This window comes from Alligator mississippiensis, chromosome 9 (assembly GCF_030867095.1).
Source record: "Alligator mississippiensis isolate rAllMis1 chromosome 9, rAllMis1, whole genome shotgun sequence".
In the NCBI taxonomy this organism is placed as follows: Eukaryota; Metazoa; Chordata; order Crocodylia; family Alligatoridae; genus Alligator; species Alligator mississippiensis.
The window spans coordinates 64,298,151-64,319,851 of NC_081832.1; the positions used below are offsets into that span (position 1 = coordinate 64,298,151).

Consider the following 21,701-nt stretch of genomic DNA (forward strand, 5'->3'; position numbering starts at 1 on the left):
TGAGCATGTTAGTTTATTTTGGTCTGTATGTTAACACTGATCTCATTTAAACTCTGGGAAGTGAAATTTGACATCTCTCAATACCATTGTTCAGATTAAATTCAACAAAGAGATATAGTCTGAGATTTTTAAAGAAAGCTAAAAGAATTTGGTGCCCTAGTTCTGCTGAATTTCAAAGAGATTTGGTCATCTGACTCCCTTAGGCTATTTTGAAAATCCCAGCCATAGTTTCCTGTCTGCTATATTCAGCAATAGCATGTATCTCTTGAGAGTAGGGCTTTTAGAAAGTGGTTTCTCATTGCCTTCTGAATACTTGTCAGAGGACTGGGAAATGCAAGCACTGGTAAATTTGGACCCTATATGAATCATTTAATTCATATGCTGTCATCAAGGCATACAACACTAAAATGTGCCAGCCAAAACAACCAAGTCCTTGCCCCAAGCGGCTTATGTGAAAAGCCATCAGCAGGTACCGTATGTATAACAATACACACTACAGAACACACACAACTCAGAATAGCTGGTAAATGGTAACAACGTAAGGAGGGCACGCTATTCATCCAAGCAGCCAAAGTGCTTCTTGCCTGACAATGCAGAGACAGCACGTTCCACAGGTTAGATCAGTGCTGACCTGGGTTCTACCCTGGCCTTGTCACCTCACCTCTCTAAACCTCTGTTTTGCTATCTAAAAAGGGCTTTTTAAAACCCACAAAAATAGGGATTCTCATATGAATAGTACTGTTCTGGTAGCTATGTAAAAGGCTGCGTATTTGTATACAGTCTGCAAAAACAGACATCTAAGAATGGCTAGTGCAAGGATCAGGTAATTTCCTAATGATGGATGTGAATATAAGTCGCTTTAAGCACTCAAGATGAAATTTGGAAGTTTTCCCATTAACTTCCATGAAGTTAGGATTTTACCTTCACTGTTTACAGGGATTTGCCTCATTGAATAGCTTGGACATCTGAATATCCCCTAGAGAGCTAGAACACAGGGCTTTGATGAGAGATCCTGATGCAGAACCTTATTGCTCAGGATTTAAGAACAGAAGAGTTTTGAACATTGCCTTTGTATTCACCAGTACAAACCAGGGCAGCTGAAAAATTGCTTTCCAAAACAAAGTGACCCAGTTAAGCACTGCATGATAACAAAAGCCAGAGGTGATTAATAACCACCAGGGCTGCATGTTGAGAGTACTTGTCCCTGCTGTTTGCTTTTCCTTGACTTGCCTGTGTCAGATATTGTTGATATAAAGCCAGCCAACATGGAGGAGCTAACAGAAGTGATCACAGCCGCAGAATTCCATCCGCACCACTGCAACACCTTTGTCTACAGCAGCAGCAAAGGAACAATAAGACTGTGTGACATGCGGGCATCTGCCTTGTGTGACAGACACTCCAAATGTGAGTACTTCTGCACTTCACCAGGGCTGAGGAATGGAGGCGTTTAGTGATGGGATGTGAACGAAGAAAGGAGAAATCTGATTACAGGATTCAATCGCAACTACATACAAAGCTTGAGGGTCAGAGTCACCTAAAGCTCATTATGGGAAAAAACATTTTTAAAGAAAATCAAACAAAACCCACCCAACAAAGGGAATTGAAATTTGGATAAATATGAATCAGATGGTTTTATACAAGATCAGCCCTTAAGATTCAGACTGGAGTTTTGCTGGGAACCTCTCCAGAGTTAGGAAGGGTTTGCATGTGGGGGCTTTGTCTTAAATCAGAAGGGTCAAACATACTGCCTGTGGGCCACATCTGGACTGCAGAGCTGAGTCATCCAGCCCACGGTCTTGATAGGGGCTTTCCCCCAGCAGCAGCCAAGTGCCTGGGAAGAACCCGTGGTGCTGGAGCCCCAGCAGTCTTGCGGCTTGTTTCTGGGGTGGCAACCAAGCTCCCACAATGCCCAGCTATTTCCTGCGGTGCTGCTGGGACCCCAGGCCATTGCTCTTGCCTGGGTGCTCTTGCCTGAAATTGGCAGCCAATCCAATGAGAGCCATGGCACTAGAGTTCCAGCAGCATTGCAGGAAGAAGCTCGGCATTGCAGCTTGTTCCCACGGCTGCAGCCAAGTACACAGGTGTGATCCATAATGCTGGAGCCCCAGCAGCACCATGGGAAGAAGCCCAGCACTGCAACCTGTTCTTGTAGCAGCAGCCAAGCCCCAGGATGCTGGGCCTCTTCCTACCAGGTCCCGAACTGGCTGGAGTGGGCACTGTGCACTGAATCTGAAATGGGGGAAGGATGGGGGCTCCATAGGCACGATCCAGCCTGTGTGGCTGGCCCTGCAATATTTTTCTGGCCTGCGGACTGATCCTGCAGCACCCTTGTGGCCAACTGAGTTTGACACCCCTGTCTTAGATCATTACAAAATATAAAATTGAATTTGCAGAACTCAGATTCATGTGTGCCTTCCAAAAATCCAGGAGCATTCCTATACAGGCTCAAGGTCAAGTCTAACTATATTCTGATATTGTTTTTCATAAGTCAGAAATCAGGCATGACTATTTCATTGGTCCATGCAACACTTTCCACTTTCTTTCCCTCTCTAATGAATGGCGGTTTTTGTCATGGTTGATAAATGGACTAGAAAAAATAAAATCCAGATTTCACTCCAGCATTGGATCATCTTGCTCCAGCATCATGCAAGTCTTTGGCAGGCCTGTGAGCAAGAAGATAACCTTACTGGGTGCATCTACACATGCAAAGCTATAAACTCCAGAGCAATTTATGCCAGAGTAAACAGCTCCTTGGTACAGCAGCAATTTGGGCTATCTTATGCCAGAGTGAATTATTTTACTGCACCATAATAATGGTGCGTGTATAGGTAGTGATGCTTTATTGTGGAGCTAATTAGTGTACTCCATGGTAAAGTACACGTGTAGATGCACCCAGTGGAATCCAGTGCTGCGTATCTGGGCGCTGGTAAGGGTATGGATAATAGGTTGTAAGAAGCTATTTGTGAAACTTTTATATTGGAGCATCAAAATTATCATGCGATGACTGGAAAACCCATTTACCAAGGAATATAGGAATTGCTATACTGGTTCAGACCACTTGTCCAACTAGTCCCCATATCCTGTCACTGGCAGTAGTTGAAAATTCAGAAGTTGGGGGAAAAACCTTTTAGTGGACAACTTGGAACAAGCAGACCAGGTAGAAAATTTGTTCCTAACCTTTTTTGGGGTAATTATGCCCTGAGGCATAAGGATTTATATATCTCATCTTTATTTCACCCTCACTAAAGCTGACCAAATTATGAGTCGCCAATGATATATCCAGCTAATTTGTCCCACTTCTTTCTCTTCATTGATCATTTACAAGCAGGAAGTGACTATTAAGAAGGTATTTGTTCACAACCATTCAATGAATCATTTGTGAGAAATAGATATATCCAATAGTTTGTTCACAGATGGGTTATTGTAAGTATTATCATTTGTGTAACGATGCTGCTTGGAGGCCAGGATCCCACCATAACAGGCATAATATGTTGAATGTAGACTAAAAAATATGAGCCTTGACCAAAAAAGGTTACAGTTAAGACAAGGACAGCAAGATATAATGCATACCAGGGTTTGTTAGGCCTGCCATATGAGCAGTCACTTAAGCTGCATGGTTTTATTTCTCTTGCCCAATTCCAGCTGTGGTTCTCTGCAAGTGTTAGCAGTTTTTTATTACTGCTGTTTATGCAAAGAGCATTCCAAAATGGCCAGGAAAGCACTTTTGGTGCAAATGCTGTCCATGTAGTATCTGGCTACTGTCAAGAATTTTTTTGTCTTTTTTGCTTTCTATCACTAATTCTTGAATGGGATGTTTGCAAACATGAAAATATAGGAGGTCACAAGCACTTATGAAACTGGTTGGCATGGGTTTTTTTCACAAGAATCTTTCCAAGTATATTTTTTTCACACTTTTCTACTCTTTATTATATGTTATAGAACCAAGATGTGGTGACATCTTTTTTATTAACAGGATTCAGAGAGATTTCAAGAGGTGATTCTCCACCTATGATACCCCTCCCCAGAAAACTAGGCTTGAATCTTAGGTTAAAGTATAACATGGCAAAGAATACATGACTAGCGTAGGATTCAGCAAGTACTGCAGTGCCAGGGGTGCTTCTGAAGAAATACTGAAGAGAGGTCCTACAGGTTAGCATATGGTGACTGTTCAAATGGAAGTTGCTTCCTGTGGCACTACCTGCTCTAACCCAGCTTGGTTACATTTCTTCTGTCAGTAGAATTGATGTCCCATGGTACTATGCATGCTATTGGAAAATTCATAATATCCACCATATTTTCCTACACAGTTACTTGTGAGTAGAATTTACCATTTTGTAGAGCATCTTAGATTTACACATATTTACACATGAGTCCTTTTTGTTCACATAGCCTAATGGTTGTTCTGACTCTGTTCATGAAATACTTGCAAGAGGTTATCTGAACCCAGCAACACTTGTGTTACAGATTATTACTGTTAGAAGATAACATAAAATAGGATAAGATCTAAGTGTGACTAGTGAAATACAAGCATATTACAGGTGGGCTCCAAATAGAACTTGGAATCCAAACCCCTTTGAAAATCCAGTTTTAAACCAGCTGTCTCTCTGGATTGGTTCCATATCTGAAGGGACCTATTTTCCTGTAATATAGATCCTGTTCCAAATCAGAACAGCCAACCCCTCTTTGCAGATCCATGCCTTACAAGAACAACATACAAGATATCCAGCATGCATGATGTTGCAATATTGCAAGAACAAATTTGGCACTACTGAATCCTAACGCTAATAATCTAGATCTAGGCAGCACTTCCTCATCTCATTTCAGGTTCTTATCTCCTTGAGCTAATGGGAAATGAGGCACAGACAAATGCTTTTGATCTTCCAAGAGTGTAATTATAGCTTGACATCCACACAGTATTGCTAGGTTAAAAGCAAAGTAGATTAGGAGGAACACTGTCTATTTCCATATGGAAAGATTAAGATTTTGAATGGCAGTTTTTCCCTAAATTCCACAGTTTCTTTCCAGTTTCTTGCTACTCAGCAACAACAGCTCTCAGCTGAGATTCATAATACAATTAAGCAGCAAACAAAATACATTTTCCTGACATTTTCAGTGCCAGAAACCCATATTTGGTATTTCCCTTTGTTCAGCTACTGATATGTCCTTTTAGTCTGCAGTGAACATACAAACCAACGGCAAAAACAAGTTCAATTTGACCTCTCCCTTGACATTTCATATTGATTTTCCTCTATCCTTCAGAAGCATCGGCCTTCAGTCAATTGCAGTTCAGCCGATGTGTGATTTGGAATGGAGACAGTTCATCAAAGTTCAAAATGAAAAGCAACGCTGGCTTTTGAAGATGAATTCTCTAAAGGAGATATTTAATAACCACCAGTGTTTAATCAAAGTGCAGAAGATATCACTGCACATCTAAATCATGTCTATTAACCTTGCATATATGTTTGTGGCAGGGCAGCTTTCTGCCTGGAATCAGCTTTTACATAGGTGCTTCTATTATTGAAATGTACTTGCCCTTTGTATTTGATGCTCTGTTAAGCCTTAAGCTCCACCATTTGCATGTCACTTCCAGCAACGCTGCGACTATACACTAGATTATAAAGAAAAGCATAATACTTTTCATTTATATAAAGCCTATTATCCAGTGGTTTCAAAAGGCACTAAGGGCGCGTCTTCACATGCATTAGCGTGCTTTAGTTAATGAATGTTAAATGTAGTACCTGCATTGTGAGGTTCTAGGGAAACGCACACTAAGTAAAGAACATGGAACATTTTTACATGTGGTCCAGGACGTGGTGCTGGATGCTTTAATTAGCGAGCCGTGCTAATTAAAAGCGCCCACACGTCATGTGTATCAGCATCCCTGCACTGAAAAAATGGCAGTAGGGTGCTTTGAATTAAAGCTCATTGAACATGTTTTATTTCAAAGCGTCCTGCCATTTTTTCAGTGCGGGGGCACACAGGGACCCTGACGCATGTGACGCTGAAAGCTGCTACAGCACATCAGTTCCTGTGCTCCGACTCCAGTGTGTTGGAGTCAGCTCCCTGCACGTCTGTAAGAGCCCATGGTTTTTATGTGACACTTAATGTGCATTAGCTTATTGTAATGCACAATCACTAAAAAGCATGTTTTAGTGATGCTTTAATGCACAGTAAAATAAGCTAATGCACATTAAACTGCACATGTAGACATGCCCAAAAACATTAATTAAGCCTTGGAATACCAGTGTGATAGATACATTAAGATATAGTGATCAAGTGACTTGGTCAGAGGTATACCAGTTGGTGGTAGAAACAGAATCTAGGGTCTCCCCTGGTTTACTCACTAAAAGTCACAGTTCCTTTCATGAGCAATAGTAGTGGAACACGTCCTACTTGTTCAGTTCTAGCCCAGGTGGAAAGATGCAATGAGTAACTGATCTTGTGACTTCACAGACCTACCCAGGGAAACTTTGTATAGAATATAGGTAATGTTTTACAGGATTCCAAGGAAATCTAGGTCAAAGGAAAAGCTGAACGTGGCCTTTCATCAAGAATCCATGACTTTCCCAGTATTTGAAGATGTTTTTCACACCAGGCCTCCATAATGATTTGGAAGTTTAGAGCTGGAAATGATGGACACCTATATATGAGTCGCAGCAGACTTGATTAATCGGTAATTTCTGCACTTCAGCAGCCTCCAGCGTCTCATGTATCAGCACACCCGCACTTAAAAATGGCAGTGGGGCGTGTTATTTAAAGCTTGTTTGACAAGCTTTACATAAAGTGCTCCTGCTGCCATTTTTAAGCATGGGGATGCTGATATACAAGATGCTCCAGGTTCTTAAATGAGAGCAGCTCTCTGAGCCACTCTAATTAAAGCGCCCCCCCACTCGCAAAGCATGTGTATAAATGCCTGATCTTTGCAATTAACTCCCATCTCTGTGAACTAAGTTGAAAAACTGACCACTGATGAATTTTGTGGAAGTTTTAAATGTGGATTTCTATCCTGATGTAGACAGTGCATTTCAGTCTGCCTCATATGTACATATAAAAGTGCCATACCATTCCATTAGCTGGCACGTGTTTGCAAGCATTCTGGTCACCTCTGAGGTATTTTGCTTTGCCCTCCAAACCACACAACTGATTTAGGGATAGAAGCAGGAATTTATTTTGCATTAAAAGCAGAGATACTTTGCCTTGAAGTAGATTTACTTTGCAAGAATACATGGGCTAGGTACAGATGTTACACCTATAATGCTTTAAGTGCACAGAAAGCTCTCTCAAGTCATAACTGCACAGACATTCATGGCTCTTAGAGCGCTTTAAAAATGGTGGATCCTGCTCTAAGTTAACGCTTGATGGAAGAGGTATTAAACTAAAGTGCTTTCTGGTAGAGCGCTTTATCGACTGTCTATGCCAAATCCCATCCAGGGTAAATTAGAGTACAATCACCACCATCCCAGGCAGTGTTGCACAGGGCTGTTTTCTAGTCTCAGGCAGAGCTTGTTTGCTTTGCCCGAGCTTGGGCCAGAAGACAGGTCAGTGACAACCCCACCCCATCAGCTGTCACCAAACTGAGTCAGTGACAGCCTTTGATCCCAGCCCCGCTTCCTCCCTCTGGCCAGCTGTGAGCTGCAGCCAGTTGGCAAGGGGAGGCAGGGGAAAAGGGGGTGTCTCTCCCTGCAGCAGCCCCAGCCCTGTGGCTGGGGGGCTGGGGGGATGCAGAGCCCAGACTCCTTTCCCCTGCAGCTCCCCTGGCCAGGCAATGGCACATCGCAGGGCTGGGGCTACTGTTGGGACAAGGAGCCTAGACCCCTTTTCTTCCACAGCATCTCCCAGGCTGGCCAAGAAGGCTGCCCGGCTGGTGGGGAACAGGTCCAGGGTATCTTTCACTGCAGCAGCCCTGACAATGTACCACTGCCTGGCTGGGGGACTGTGGGGGAAGGGGTCCAGGCCCACCCGCCTCCAGCCACTAATACAGCAAAGCTACCAGCTAAGAAAAAAAAATAATTCCACCATCATACCCAATATCTTATTTCTTTTCATTATTAATTACACCTGCTTTCTAAAATAGTCACTACCTCCTGGTGTCAGAAAGAATGTGGGGCTTTCATTTCTGAGCTAATCGGTCCCAATTAGAATTTGAGGCCATTCTTTGTCCTTACCCTATATCCTGGCTGAGCAGGCATAGGCTGGGCCGAGGATCTGCCAAACAGCATCAGGAAGGAGTTTCTTTCTAGGTAGTGGACAGTAACTGAACTTCTGCTGTTACAAGCAAAAAAAGCAGCTTTGTTCCATGTATCTTTCCCCCACTTCACAGAGTTATCAAAGTGAAACATGGTTAATGTGAAAAAGTTAGCAAACTTTGTTGCCTTTAAATATGAATGAATATAAGTGTGCAGTACAGAAATCAGCATGACATGTATAGGGAGGAGTTATATAGTTTAATGGCTTTATTTCTCTTGGTGGAGTGTCACTGGGTAGAGATACAATTTGCAAACTGATGGTCTGTACCTGAAAGTAAGTTTCTTGTACAGCAAGGATCAGAGAAGGCTACAGGGTCAAGGGTCACATTTCTCTTAATATGTGAGAGAAGGGAATAGGGGGCAATGAGCACTGTACATTTCCACACATGGGTTTGGTATAGTCATAGTCATGGTGCCCCTGAGCTCCCTTTACAGCTCCTGGAGGGGGAGGGTGTGGGAACACAAACCTTTTGCCCCACCACAGTAACAAGCAGAGTTGGGTAGGAACACATTCAGGACCATAACAAGGGATAAGACTGCACACTATGTAAAGAGCTGCCGCCAGAATACAGTACAGTACAGACACTTACCCTTATAATTTTCAGTGACCCTGCCTTGCAGATGAATTTGGTTCACATGATCATGACTAAGTCTACATTACAGCAGTAACAACATGAGTGAATTTTGCCCTCGGAGCATATTGCCAAATCTACCTCTTTAATTCTCACAGCACCCTCATTGAAACAGGAAAGTAAGTGGTGTTTACCCCATCTTACAGATGGAGGAAATGAGATAGAAATGTTAAGTGACTTACCCAAGGCCGAGGGGAAAACTACTGTCAGAGTTCCTGTTCCCACAGTCGGAGCACACCTGGATTTGTCCCAAATGTTTATTTTCAGGCTTGAGAACAAACTGCAAAGTTTTTTAATGCAGAATGAGTCTCCTTAGGTTGCATTAACTTTCTGTTGTCTTTATAATTAAGGTTGTGCTTGGAAAAACTGTCTGAAGAACAGACTGAGTTTTGGCTGTGGTTGTGAAAGAAGGGAAGGAGCAGAGGGATAACTTATTTGTCTATGGCAAGGATTTTTGTGGGTGATATCTTGTTGGACTCTTATATAGTTGGGAGGGATAGACAGTCTTTCAGGTATAAAGCTTGTCCATGGACGGTCTACTCCACTGTGGCATCTGGTTTTCCCTGGGGTCCGGTTTATTTCCTAGCTGTACAGATTAGTTGATTGAGATCTAAAGAGGTCAAAGGATTTGCCTGAGATAGCACAGCGAGTGTCTGGCTCATGTTAGAAGGTAGGCCTTCCAGCTTAATAGCACCAAGTTCTGCCACGGCACATGGCTCATCCTACCTAGCCTGACCTTCCTCTCTAATGCACTGTAAATTGGGAGTGACTGTACTCAAGTCACTAGGATTACAATGGTGTGTTCCAGTGTAGGTGCTACTGAAATCTGAATAATAACTGTGTACACCATAGGCACGTGCATAAAAACACAACCCTGTCAATGGTGACACAACACCAGGGGAGCATGCAATCTGTGTCCATTCCCCAGGTTATCATTTGATCTATGAGTCTGTTTCTAACATAGTTTAAATATAGACCTGTGAGAAAACACAACTGCCAAATACACCGATGCACTGCTGGTTACCTGCAGACAGTATCAGTAATGCCCTTTTGAAACCTCAGTGGGCAATAACTACATTATATGACTTACCCAACCAAGTAAGATTCAGGTAGATGACTTGAAGCAAAGTTAAATTGATTATTGCCCACTTTTTCCTGCATGAATTCAAATTCAAAAGTCTTAAATACCCTTTTCCATCTGGTAATTAAGCAACATAGTATTCAACCACATTTATTACAGTGTGTTCTTGTGTATGTCAAGTCATGATGCAGGTTGCAAATGATGCCACAATACACAGGAGGGCTGATACATTCAGTGATGTTGTATTCACACATACATTATGCCATGTGTGACAGCCAGATCGGGTTTGTTTACCTTATTTTTTCCTTGGCTGGGCCTTGCTTGCTTTATTATAGAATTAACCAGTTTTATAAGAGAAAAGCTCAAGGCATACTTGTGAACTGCTAACATTACCAGAGAGGCTTTATCCCTGTCATTTTCCTTGGATTGCCATAGGGATGGAGAGTGCTTCCCTGTTTCACAATTACAGTATTGACAATCGGTGTGAGCCTCTTCAAAAACTAATCATCTCTTTTCCTCAGCCCTCCATGTAATATATAATAATGTCCCGCTCCACAGAATAATAGGCTTTGGTAAGACCTCAAGCTCAAAATTAACAATTGTGCAGAATTTCCAAGGAAAAGGAAACAAATCTTTTGTGCCACCCTGGGCTCATTTCATAACACAGGAACTACCTTGGCATGTCTTATCATTCTACCTCCTTCAGAGTTTAAATCACTTTCATTAAAACTTTTTATCTAGTTATTGATTTGTTCCTAGCAGGGCTTCTATGCAGCCACAGAGGTAACCTGTGCCTAAATATACTCCTTTCTCCTAGAACAGGCCTGAATGATTGACCATTAGTAGATGCTGATGAAGTCCCTAAGGGACCTTGTTGTCATGACACCATGGAGACAGAAATTATGAAACTAAGTTGAATGGTGAGGCCTCATGTGGTCTTTGGTAACAGTGCAATTCACAGTTTTCTGCATTTCCAATTTTCTGGTCTGCATTGCTAATTATTAAACACAGAAGAGTAGGGAAAAACTCTCTGTTGCTGTTAATCTCACTGGTGATTGCACATCAATCCAAGCATTGGCTTTGAAGCTGCCTAGAGAAAGGGTCTTACTGAGAGATGTGCTGCTAAAGCTGCAGTGTTTGGATCCAGTTTTCATTCAGGCCTAAGTTCTTCTCCTGTTTATGACAAAATTGATTCTCAGGCCTAAGTGAAAAGTGGCATGGCCAGGCATTGCAGAAACTGGTTTCTATAAAAGTTTAGCTCATGCAAAAATCAACATCCTGTGCACTTTGAGCAAGAAATTCCAAAATTAGGCTCACCTCCATATCATACCCTTTCTAGGATGGGACATGCACCTTAACCCCACGTGTCCTTTTCCTACTGTTCAACATGGATGTTAATTTGTGGCAGAAGGCAATGAATATATCTGTGAAAATAATGTAATGTTCCTCTAATCTGTTTATGAAGTACAGGACAAATAGAGGTCCAGTTTTCCTACCCTGTTCTGAATAATGTTTTCTCCCTTGTTGCTACTAAGCCTTTTCCCACTTCTTGGTGATGGCTGTTATATATAGGACTACACCTCTAGCTTCATACATAACACCCACAATTGCTCAAGTTGGCATATTATTGATTTGTATAAAAAAGACAAACAAGTGACAAGAAGTTTAAAAAAAAAAACAGAAAAAATAAACTTTATAATAAATCGTTCTAGTAAATTTTGTTAAAAGTTTGGTAAAAAGCAATGGTGTAGTTATTAATATTCAGCTAATGTATTTGACTCCAAAGTCTATGAAGTATACCGTTCCTGGTCAAATGTCAGAAACCTGCTCCATGCTTGTTTACCACTACTGTCTCATTCTTGCTAGTGTATCTTATTAATGCCATTAATCCTTATTTTTCTCCATATACTCTGGGGCTTTTTCTGTTGCTATGTAATATTTGACATTTCCCAGTCCTACAATATCAGCAATAATTCTTCTTGCTCTTGTACTGGAGACTTAACATTGCCAGCCTTGACACAAGCTCGAACACATGCATAGTTGATGGAAAAAATCCTCCCCCGAAGTCAGCCCACCCGCTGTGAGCAAACCCATAATTACTACACTGAAGACAAGTCGTGGAATTTAGATGCTCTTCCCGGACCAGCAGAATCTTTATTTTCTGTTGTTGTTTTTATTTAAAAAAACCTGCAGGTCAGCAGAATTCCTGCTGGTGATTAAAAGAACTAGAGTTAGATCCTGCTGCGAGTGATGCCATTTCTGATTTGTAGAGAGATCATTTATCTTGGCACTTCAGGCACTTCCTTCCCCCCCACCTGTATCATACTCCAGAATTCAAGAGCTTGAATTACAGTGCTCAGATAGGGGATAATAGAACTGAATAAATGTTTGTGCTCAATATGGTGTTCCATAAATCAGGCTCTGGCACTGTTTTTTTCTACTTTATGGAAGAATCAGGCTGGCTACCAACTTCAGACATTTATTTTTTGGATTGGGGTCAGCAATATTTTACAGTTGGGGGGGGAGTTGGGGGAGGATTGCCAGAATGACCCAGCTCAGTTGGAGACAGACAGGCATTAAGACTCAGCCACCACTGGGCATTTGTGCCCACCACTCCGCTCAGCTGCAGCACGAAGAAGCAAAAGCCGTGCTTCTGCCAAAGACAGCTGTGCTGTCCAGCTGTGACAGGGCGCAGACAGAGCTCCCCCTCCACTGGACCCCCAGGTAGCTGCCTGCAGCTTGACACAGGGAGAGCCCCTGTGGGCTGGATCCAAAGGCTCCGTGGGCCACAGGTTGCTGACTTCTGCCCTAAATGCAAGTCAGGTCAGGATGGAAGAGCAGATGCAGTGGAAGGGGCTTTTGTGAAGAGAATGTCAATCCAGCACTGACACAACTATACACAGATGTGTATATGCCCACTACACAAAGGTAGCAGAGGCCGCAGCAGAACAAACTTTCCCATGGCACTCTGCTAATAATCCTCAATTTAGAGGGTTTTTTGGAAATGAAAGGGTCAGGAGGATGTCTCAGGCTTGAGTCGTTAGTTTCTCTGACTCCGTGGACAAATATCCATACGCAATCCTGAAGACTAAAAGTAGCTTTAAAGAAAAGGTAAACACACATGCTGAGTTGATGGCATTCAGGAAATTCATTTATTTGTCAATTTAATTGACAAATAAATTGCAGGGCTTCATTGGTCTCCATCAGCTGTTCAAACTATGATTTATTCACAGTAGCAAGATTAAACCATGTGTTGTAATAGCTACAAAATATTTACATTGACTTCCAGTAACTCGCCGCTTATTTTCAGAGAGCAGGAATGGGATGTACAGAAGGAATGGGATGTACAGCAGGAATGGGATGCATCTTTTGGGGTACTGTTAGATGGTTGATCTATTGGTCTCCTGCATTCCTTAAGAGTGAGCCAGCTTTAATAGGATTGGATAATATCCTTTAAATGCAGGCCTTTGTTTTCATCAAATCCTGTCCTAGTATAACTGGGTTGATTCACAGTGACTTAATTGGAGTCATAACTGCTTATGCCTAATCTGACTTTAGTCCTGCCATTCTAGTGTTCTTCACCTTTGGACTGATTCCTGCTGTGCACTGACAGCCTGCTTTGTAATTCTAGCTTGTAATTTAGGAAATTCATATTTTATAGATTGTGATTTTTATGACACTTTGAACAGAGCTGTAAGGCTAGAAAAATGAAAATAAGATTGTTGTATGTAATTTTAAATTCCCAGATGAAATGAAACACAATAGTTTTGCTGCCCATTACATTTTAGTGTTAGACTTCACTGTTTAGTATGTGTCTTTTGGGGGACATCCAAATGCTGATACCAGTGTTTGCTTATTTATTATAGGGAGGAAGAACTAAACTGAAAAAATGAAAAAACAAAACAGCTTCCCCCTACCCCCGCAAAACCCCACCACATCTCCTCTGATGGGGTTTTACCTTCACATAAAGACTTCAGTGTCAAAGACACCTGCCAGGCTCGGCCTCAAATGTAGAAGGACACCTAGCAGATATTATAAACACAACTGAGTACAGCTCAGGTTCCACTCCCATTCCTCCCTCTCTCTTTTTTAAAAATGCTGAGCCCTCAGATATAAATGTCAGTCAGAAAAAATGTGCCGTAAGAGCTGGTTATTCCATATATCCTCACTTTGAGATTTCTTGCATCTTTCTCTGAGACCTCTGGTACTGGCAGAGGCAGGACACTGGATGATAGAAGCCCAGGTTCAGATTCACAATGGCAGTCCCATGTTCTAGACTTTCGAACAGTCATTATCTTCCAAGACTCCTGTAACTTCAAAAATATACCAAATCGCCATATAGGAGCTTGTGTAGGAATGCTCTTATATAAAATATATGATCAAGTATTCTCCTGGATTTTGCCCCCCCTGTGCAATTGCTACATGACCAGCCTTTCCTCTTCAGAAGATACTGATTTGACCTACTGTTCGCTTTATGCTGTTGATTTTTTTTCTTCTGTTCTGCAGTTTTTGAAGAGCCTGAAGACCCAAGTAACAGGTCATTTTTTTCTGAAATCATCTCTTCAATTTCTGATGTTAAATTCAGTCACAGCGGGAGGTATATCATGACCCGAGATTATCTCACAGTCAAAGTATGGGACCTGAACATGGAGAACAGACCCATTGAGACGTACCAGGTACTACTTTCTCAGAGGTGATGGTATACCAGACCAGGGATGCTCACCCTCTGGGCTGCAGAGCCTTTGAATATGGGTCATGGGACTCCCCATAAGTCAGGAAATTTGGTGGCTGGGGAGCAGTGGCAGTTAATACCACCACCCCCCCTGCTCCCAAAATCCCAAACTCAGCATGACAGGTCAGAGCCAGGCCACAACTGTCCCCCCATATGGTCAGATCAGGGCCCAGCTAAGTCCCCTTTCCCCACATGGCTGGATCAGAACCATCTATGCAGCTGAATTAGGCCCCACCGCATGCACCCCAGGTACTGGATTAGGTCAACTAGCTGGATCCAGCCTGCGGAGGAACCAGGCATTACCCATCTGGCTCCACACACAAAAAGGTTGAGCACCACTGTGCTAGACATATGTGGGAACAAAGAGGGAAACATTCAGACTGCCCCTTTTGATGGGATGTGCTTGAATTATCACAAGGAAGAAGTTAGGGTTAAAAGAGCATAAAACTTAGGAGTAGAAAATAAAAACAGTGTATAAGAATTTGTGCTTACTCTCTCTAAAGTTTTGCCTACAATTTTAAATTGGAGTACGATTGCTTCATAAGCTTTTGTAATTACATAAAACATCGCTTTTATCCCAGTTGTAATTTTGGATGAATTGGTGAATGTGCAGGTTTACATTTGGGGCGTGTTTTGCATGAGGGCAACGCATTTGCTAGCAGAGTTCTGATAACTGCCCTTAACCCAGACGTACTCTACCCTGTGCCAGTCTAGTGCCAAGCTCCTTGAGACAAATCCTTCTTTATATAGTATTTGCAGCCCTGCACTGCCAAATCCTCAATATATGGTGCTCAAGCTACATTTAAAATGGCACTCATTTTTTATTCACTGGAACTGGAAAATGATTGAAAACGTGTGAATGAGTGCATTTAAAAGTTCTGTCCAACTCCATTTCAGAGAACACAGCAAGTCAGTCACTATACGCATCAGTGCATTTGGTTATGGATGGATTAGTAAGTTAAACATCAGGAACTCTAGTCACATTTTTAACTCACTGGACCATGTAGCTGAAATGCAAAACTAATAAGCAGAGATCCTGGTTTTCTCTGTTTAAAAATAGCAAATTCTCAGATTAAACTCTCCTCACCCACAGCCCAGCACCCCCCCCCCGCCCTCCCCCCAGCCCTGCTGGTGCCCCTCACTTGTAACCCACAGTCTCCTGCCCCCTCTGCCCTGCTGGAGGAGGCCCCGAGTTACCAGGGCTATAGGGCCAGGGCCAGGGCCCACAGCTCCCAAAACTGCACATGGCGTCCCCTGCCTCCTTCTGTTCCCCCCAGCCCCAAGCAACCCCTTGAAGGCTGGATCTCTGCCAGCTTGCAAGATGAAACCTGCCATTTCTCACATTTTTCTCTTTTAAACGCATATTTTGCATGTTTTTCCATGGTGAATGGGAAACCCAGATCCCTGCTAATAAGTAATTTACAATTTGGTATTGAAGGTACTATGCTAGGAAATTGGTGCCTCTTTTTGTTCCATTTTAGACTTAAGGCATTTAACGAAACCTCCAGAAAGCATGGTATTGTTTCTCATCCTGCCCTTTTTTTGCTGTCAGGTTCACGATTACCTCCGAAGCAAGCTGTGCTCTCTCTATGAGAATGACTGCATCTTTGATAAATTTGAATGTGTTTGGAATGGGTCTGACAGGTAAGAAACATCATTCTAGATTATAAGGGGGACTTTGCTTATGGATTCCCAAACTACAGATTGTACTGTTCATTCTGCACTTAAGAAGTGCTGTAAATTTCGAGATGATATTCTGTATTCTTTACAAAACAGAGCATTTGAATTCCTTCTTCATGTGCAAAATGGATCTCATCCTTAACCCTGGACCCTTGGTCATAATACTATTGGCTCTTCCCTTTCTTCTGCTGTGTAGTCCTTTCTCTGACATCTTGCTTGTTGGCCTAGTAGTTTGGTGTAGAGCTTTAGAGGGTTTCCTTCATATATATGTGTGTGTGTATATAGATATATATAGATATATAGATATATATATATAGTGTAAAATAGAGACTGACCAAAACCAGAACCTCATATCCAACCTTACCCAAATTTTAGGTGTTTAGGTTGAGTAATCTTGGATTAAAATCCTTGCATTTGAATATGCCAGTATGTTTTGGGGTCTGCATCAAATCCACACACAGAAAATAACTATTTTTTCTGGTTCTGGTTTTGGTTCGGATATGCCAATATATCAGAAGACCTAGGGACAGAGATTACATATAAACTGGTATAAGTAATCAGAAATCAGTTCAAATCTGTAACACAAGAGAAGTTCAGTGCATATAAACCACTTTCAAAATGGATTAAGCCAGCTTAAGATAAACATAGATCAAGATAGTATCAGACTTAACTTATTTAAGTTAAATCAGTTAACTGAACTTCTGTCCCAGATCCCCTCTAGGTTCCAAGTTACCTCACAGTCCCCCAGCATCCCAGGATGCTTTGCACCTCCCCTGCAATGCCACCCCCCCCCTTCACAGGGCTGGAGGACTAGCTTTGGTCTAAGCTGTCTGCTCTACCTAAACAGGGAGGCATGCTCTAGCACCCTTCAACTTTGGTCCTGAGCCACTGCAACCATGTGGCTGCATTTCCAGAATCAAAAGTGAATGTCTGTTCACTTGTTTATTGGTTCAATCTACACAGCTTAGACTGACCTGTGAAGATTGAACTGATTCAGCCTTGGGCCTTTTGACTGTCTGTACTTAGCCCAGGTGTTCTGTGAAATTTGGGTTCAACGTGATAACTTATTTTGGTCCAAAACTGCAAAAAGTAATATTAATGCTAGGCAGAAGAAATCATTCAAGATGAGTTGATCTCAGAGGATTTACATGATTGTGTATCTAAATCTTGTAAGAATTCAACATCCTCAAAATATTAAGACTCAATAGGGGCTAGGTTTAAATCCAAATCCCTTATCTAATCTAGATCAAGGAAGTTTCTCTATAACTCATCAGTAGTTAGAAACAAACGAGGCCAGTATTCAGGTTAGTTGAAACACTTGTCCCATATTACATAGTCCATATTTAACTCATTATTATTGAGGGGCGAGGAAATAACTTTCATGGAAATTTCCCTAAGAAAGAAGTAAGGAAATAAACTTGAGGAGATGCATCCCAGCCTTACCCAACAAATCCAAATATTTTTTATTCGATATGGTAGAAAAGGAATGGAGTTCTCCAGAATTTCCTGATCCTGAAATTATGTGAGGTTCAAAAAGAGTAGCATTTATCAGTCTAGTTCTCACCTCATTTGAACTCGGCAAATAGCAACATGGAAAAAACAAACACATTAAGCCAAATCATCCCCGGAGAGGCCTGAAAACTGAGAGCAAATCTCTAGCAAACCACTATAGCAATCTCTAGCGAACAATTCAACGATGATGTTGACTCCCCCTTGGCTATTCCTTCTGTGGAAGGATCTTGAATCTGATCTGTTTTTTCAAGGGTCCAGAAGGAAGAGCTTGCAAGGACACTCCTGCTGCTGTGTCCTGTACATTCGGTTCATCCCTTCTTTCTGCTTACTTTGCAGCGTCATAATGACTGGCTCCTACAACAATTTCTTCAGAATGTTTGATCGCAACACGAAGCGTGATGTCACCCTAGAGGCCTCGAGGGAAAACAGCAAGCCTCGGGCCATCCTCAAGCCCCGCAAAGTGTGTGTAGGGGGCAAACGAAGGAAAGATGAAATTAGTGTGGACAGTCTGGACTTTAGTAAAAAGATCTTGCATACAGCTTGGCACCCTTCAGAAAATATCATAGCAGTGGCAGCAACAAATAACCTGTATATATTTCAGGACAAGGTTAACTAGGAGGAAAAGTTATTCTTTAGGAATCTCATGTACTGAATACTAGTAAACACAAGATTTCAAATCTTTCTTTTTCTTTTTTCCCCCCCTCCTTCCTGTTCATTTGGTTAATTATCCCTCTGCATATAACAACTGTGTAGAGGTGAACAAACAGATTCCAATGTCCCCAGCCTCCTCAAAACTTAAGAGTAACAGGTTGGCAAATCCAGTAGATATCACATTTTCGTTTTACTTTTTGGAGAACTGAACTCGACCAAATGATATGGTCCCTTTGATAGCAGGCTTGGATTTCTGATGCTTTTATTATACTGAGTAATCTTTGGTGGTTCCTAGTATTGTTTTGGTTGTAGGCGTCTGCTGATTTAAAATGAAGATAAACACTATATTATGGGATTTTTAAAAAGTCAGCTAAGGTCAGAAAAAAGGGTATGATCGTGTGTGCGTTTGTGTGTGTGCGTGCACGTGCATGTGTACACATGCTCGTTGTTTAAGTAATCCCATTTTTTTAGTATCATTTTGGAGATAATTCACTTGTTTTGTGGAAAATTAGAATGTTGTTCCCCTGCTAATGGCTTTTTAAATTCATATAGTTTTTGAACTGACAGCAAAACCAAACAAAGTAGAAAAGATCAGATTTGCAGTGAATGAGTTTATAGGAGGGGGGGAAATCAACTGTACACTAAGAACTGTATATTCTAATCAAGGCTGCTACCTTCCTTCTTCACAACCCACAGAAAGTCTTAAGGATTTGGCTCTGTAGATACTGTGGTGCCTTTTTTGGTATATGAAATACCTTTATAAATAATGCTTCCAAAATGCATTTATTTCAAACCAAAATGAATCTGGGCTTTTCTTCTACATAACTTGTATTTTGCTTTAGTCATTTTGAATTGTTCTGTTTTCATGTCTTGCATGTCATAACTGTCTCTTTTCCTTTTTTTAAATTAATTTATTTATTTATTCATTCAATTTATTTTTTTTTAAAGATAAAATATAAGTTGCTAATTTATGACATTCTAAGGAAAACCACCATATATAGCTGCTAGCACCTGACTGCTTCACATAGAGGTTGTCCATGGTTCTACAGTATAATAATAATAATAAAAATAATAACTCTTCCTCTTTGCATGCCAAGGCTGCCCCTTTCTACTGCAAGGATTATTCAGGTCCCTTCTTTATTTGAGGAATGATCCAATTAAAACTGAAGTTTTTATTCAGTCTGTGAACTGCTGCTGCAACAAAAGTAAAAACAAAAACCACTATCGTGTTAAAAATGGATACCTAATGTGCTGTGCATTCTTTCTGCTTGTGAACAGTGAGCAATAGAGCCAGCAGCTTTCATTGTTGCAGGAAAAAGTTATATAAATTTTTAAAGGCAAAATGCACTCTTTAAAGCCTCTTGTGTAAGGTGTGATTTGGATTTCCAGCATTTTCTGCTATGTCTAACCAAGTTTGATACCTTACAAGTGAGACTCACTGCCACTTTCTCAAGGGGCACTAAATCCCACAAGGAAATTACATAAAATGCATAGCTAACTGGGGACCTTCAGTAAATTTCTCTGGGGCAAGAGGAAGCCACCGTTCAAGTACTTGGAACCAAGCTTCTAATTGTTATTTAACTATTTAATACCCTGTCCACTCTTCATGAGACTGCTCAGGGCAGGACCGGATAAGAGTTTCCCTTGTTCAAAGGAATGATTACAAGAAAAAAAGAAGAAAAAAAGTATGCTGGCTTATACATTTATTACAAGTAATGGCTTTCAGGAGTAACTTTTTTTTTAAAAAATGAAATGGTTTAAAAAAATTAGCAAGAGTAAATGAGTCATTTTTTAAAAAAATGTTCCTTTTTTGTTCCTGTAAAGAAAGCCTGCACTCTGGCATCAGAAGTAAAAGTTGTCCCAAATGTGTTTTATGTGTGGATTCACTGATTGTTCTGCTTTCTAAATGCTATGCAATATATTAAGCCTTTGGCACCAGAATTATAGAAAGGAAAGTCAGCTGTCTGCCAGGCTGCTCATGCCGTTGGAAGCCCTGTTGCTATACCTAGCAACAAGACCAAATATATCCTGACATCTTGGTGAACCTTTGGGCAACAGAGTGCATCTGACCCTGAAATTAGAAATAGTTTCCACCTTTAGCTTACTGGTCGAACCTACCCATCAGTAGGAACTTGATGCAGCCAGTTGCATAAGGGTGAGATCTACTGCCTGGGGGGAAATCTGCAACAGCTTTGAGTATGGTATGATGATCCTGCTGGTGCAGATCTCTGGTTGTATCCACTGCTGAGATCAGCACCCACGTTTGGGGGGTAGTATGAACTGCTTAGGCTACATGAAATGTTTGATTCCACGAGCGCAGAGAATTCACAGCAGAAAAGAAGGACAGGGAGGTAAAGTGATTTGGAAGTTTGTCTAGTGCCTAGAATGAATAAGGGCCAGCACCACCCACGCTCTGTGGCTAGCAGTGTCAGGGGCACCACAGACCAAATGAAGGGACCAAGAGGAATCCTGCAAGTCAAAAACGATGCTTGTTGGCTGCATAGAAAACTTCACTCGATTAATGCCTGTACCACAGCCACTCCAAAAACCAAGACAGAGGTGGTCTGTCAGGTGATCTTGGTGGTCAGTCAGGTTCCTTTCCAGAGCTTTAAAACTTGTGAGCATCTTTTTATTAAGAATGTGTTGATAATTTGAGCAACGTACTGAGAAGTCTATGGCCTCATGCTAGTTCTCTGCAGAGCAAAGAAGTCCCTGTAACAGCTGGTCCACAAGGGTGCAGGGCTGGTGCTCAACAATTCAAATTTCTTGTCAAAAAAGTAGATATTCAGGAGAATTTTGGTAAAACTTAAATAATAGTAATAATATCTTTTCCTATTTAGTTTTTCCTTGCCTCCATTCCCCAGTCTCATCATCAGGGATCCGGGTTTTCCATTTGCCATGGAAAAATGCAGATTTTCTCCTTTACAGGAGAAAAACATGGGAAATCACAGGTTCCCTCTTGCAGGCTGGCTGAGTTCCAGCCTGCAAGGGGCTGGGGGCAGCAGGATGCAGGGGACGCCACGGGCATGCGTACATGTGCATGCCCGCACATGGCCAGGAATACAGCCCCAAGCAGTGGTGAAGAGCAGCTCCTGAAGGTAAGTCTAGAGGGGGGAGGGTAGGGGCACAGGCAACGTGTGGGAGGGGGGAAGGTTGAAGTGGTAGCC

The 21,701-nt window shown here is 41.8% G+C and overlaps 1 protein-coding gene across 3 annotated transcripts in view; it reads left to right on the forward strand.

The window, feature by feature from the left end:
* The window catches only part of PPP2R2B (protein phosphatase 2 regulatory subunit Bbeta), a 258,320-nt gene extending 237,917 nt beyond the window's left edge, over positions 1-20,403 (forward strand). For all 3 annotated transcript variants that reach the window (XM_019478390.2, XM_014597663.3, XM_006265018.4), the window contains 4 exons: positions 1,240-1,404; positions 14,466-14,635; positions 16,244-16,335; positions 18,220-20,403. In XM_019478390.2, the coding sequence (XP_019333935.1) occupies positions 1,240-1,404; positions 14,466-14,635; positions 16,244-16,335; positions 18,220-18,499 (707 nt within the window). In that variant the 3' untranslated portion in view covers positions 18,500-20,403. The remainder of the gene's footprint in view (positions 1-1,239; positions 1,405-14,465; positions 14,636-16,243; positions 16,336-18,219) is intronic.
* Positions 20,404-21,701: the final 1,298 nt, after the last annotated feature.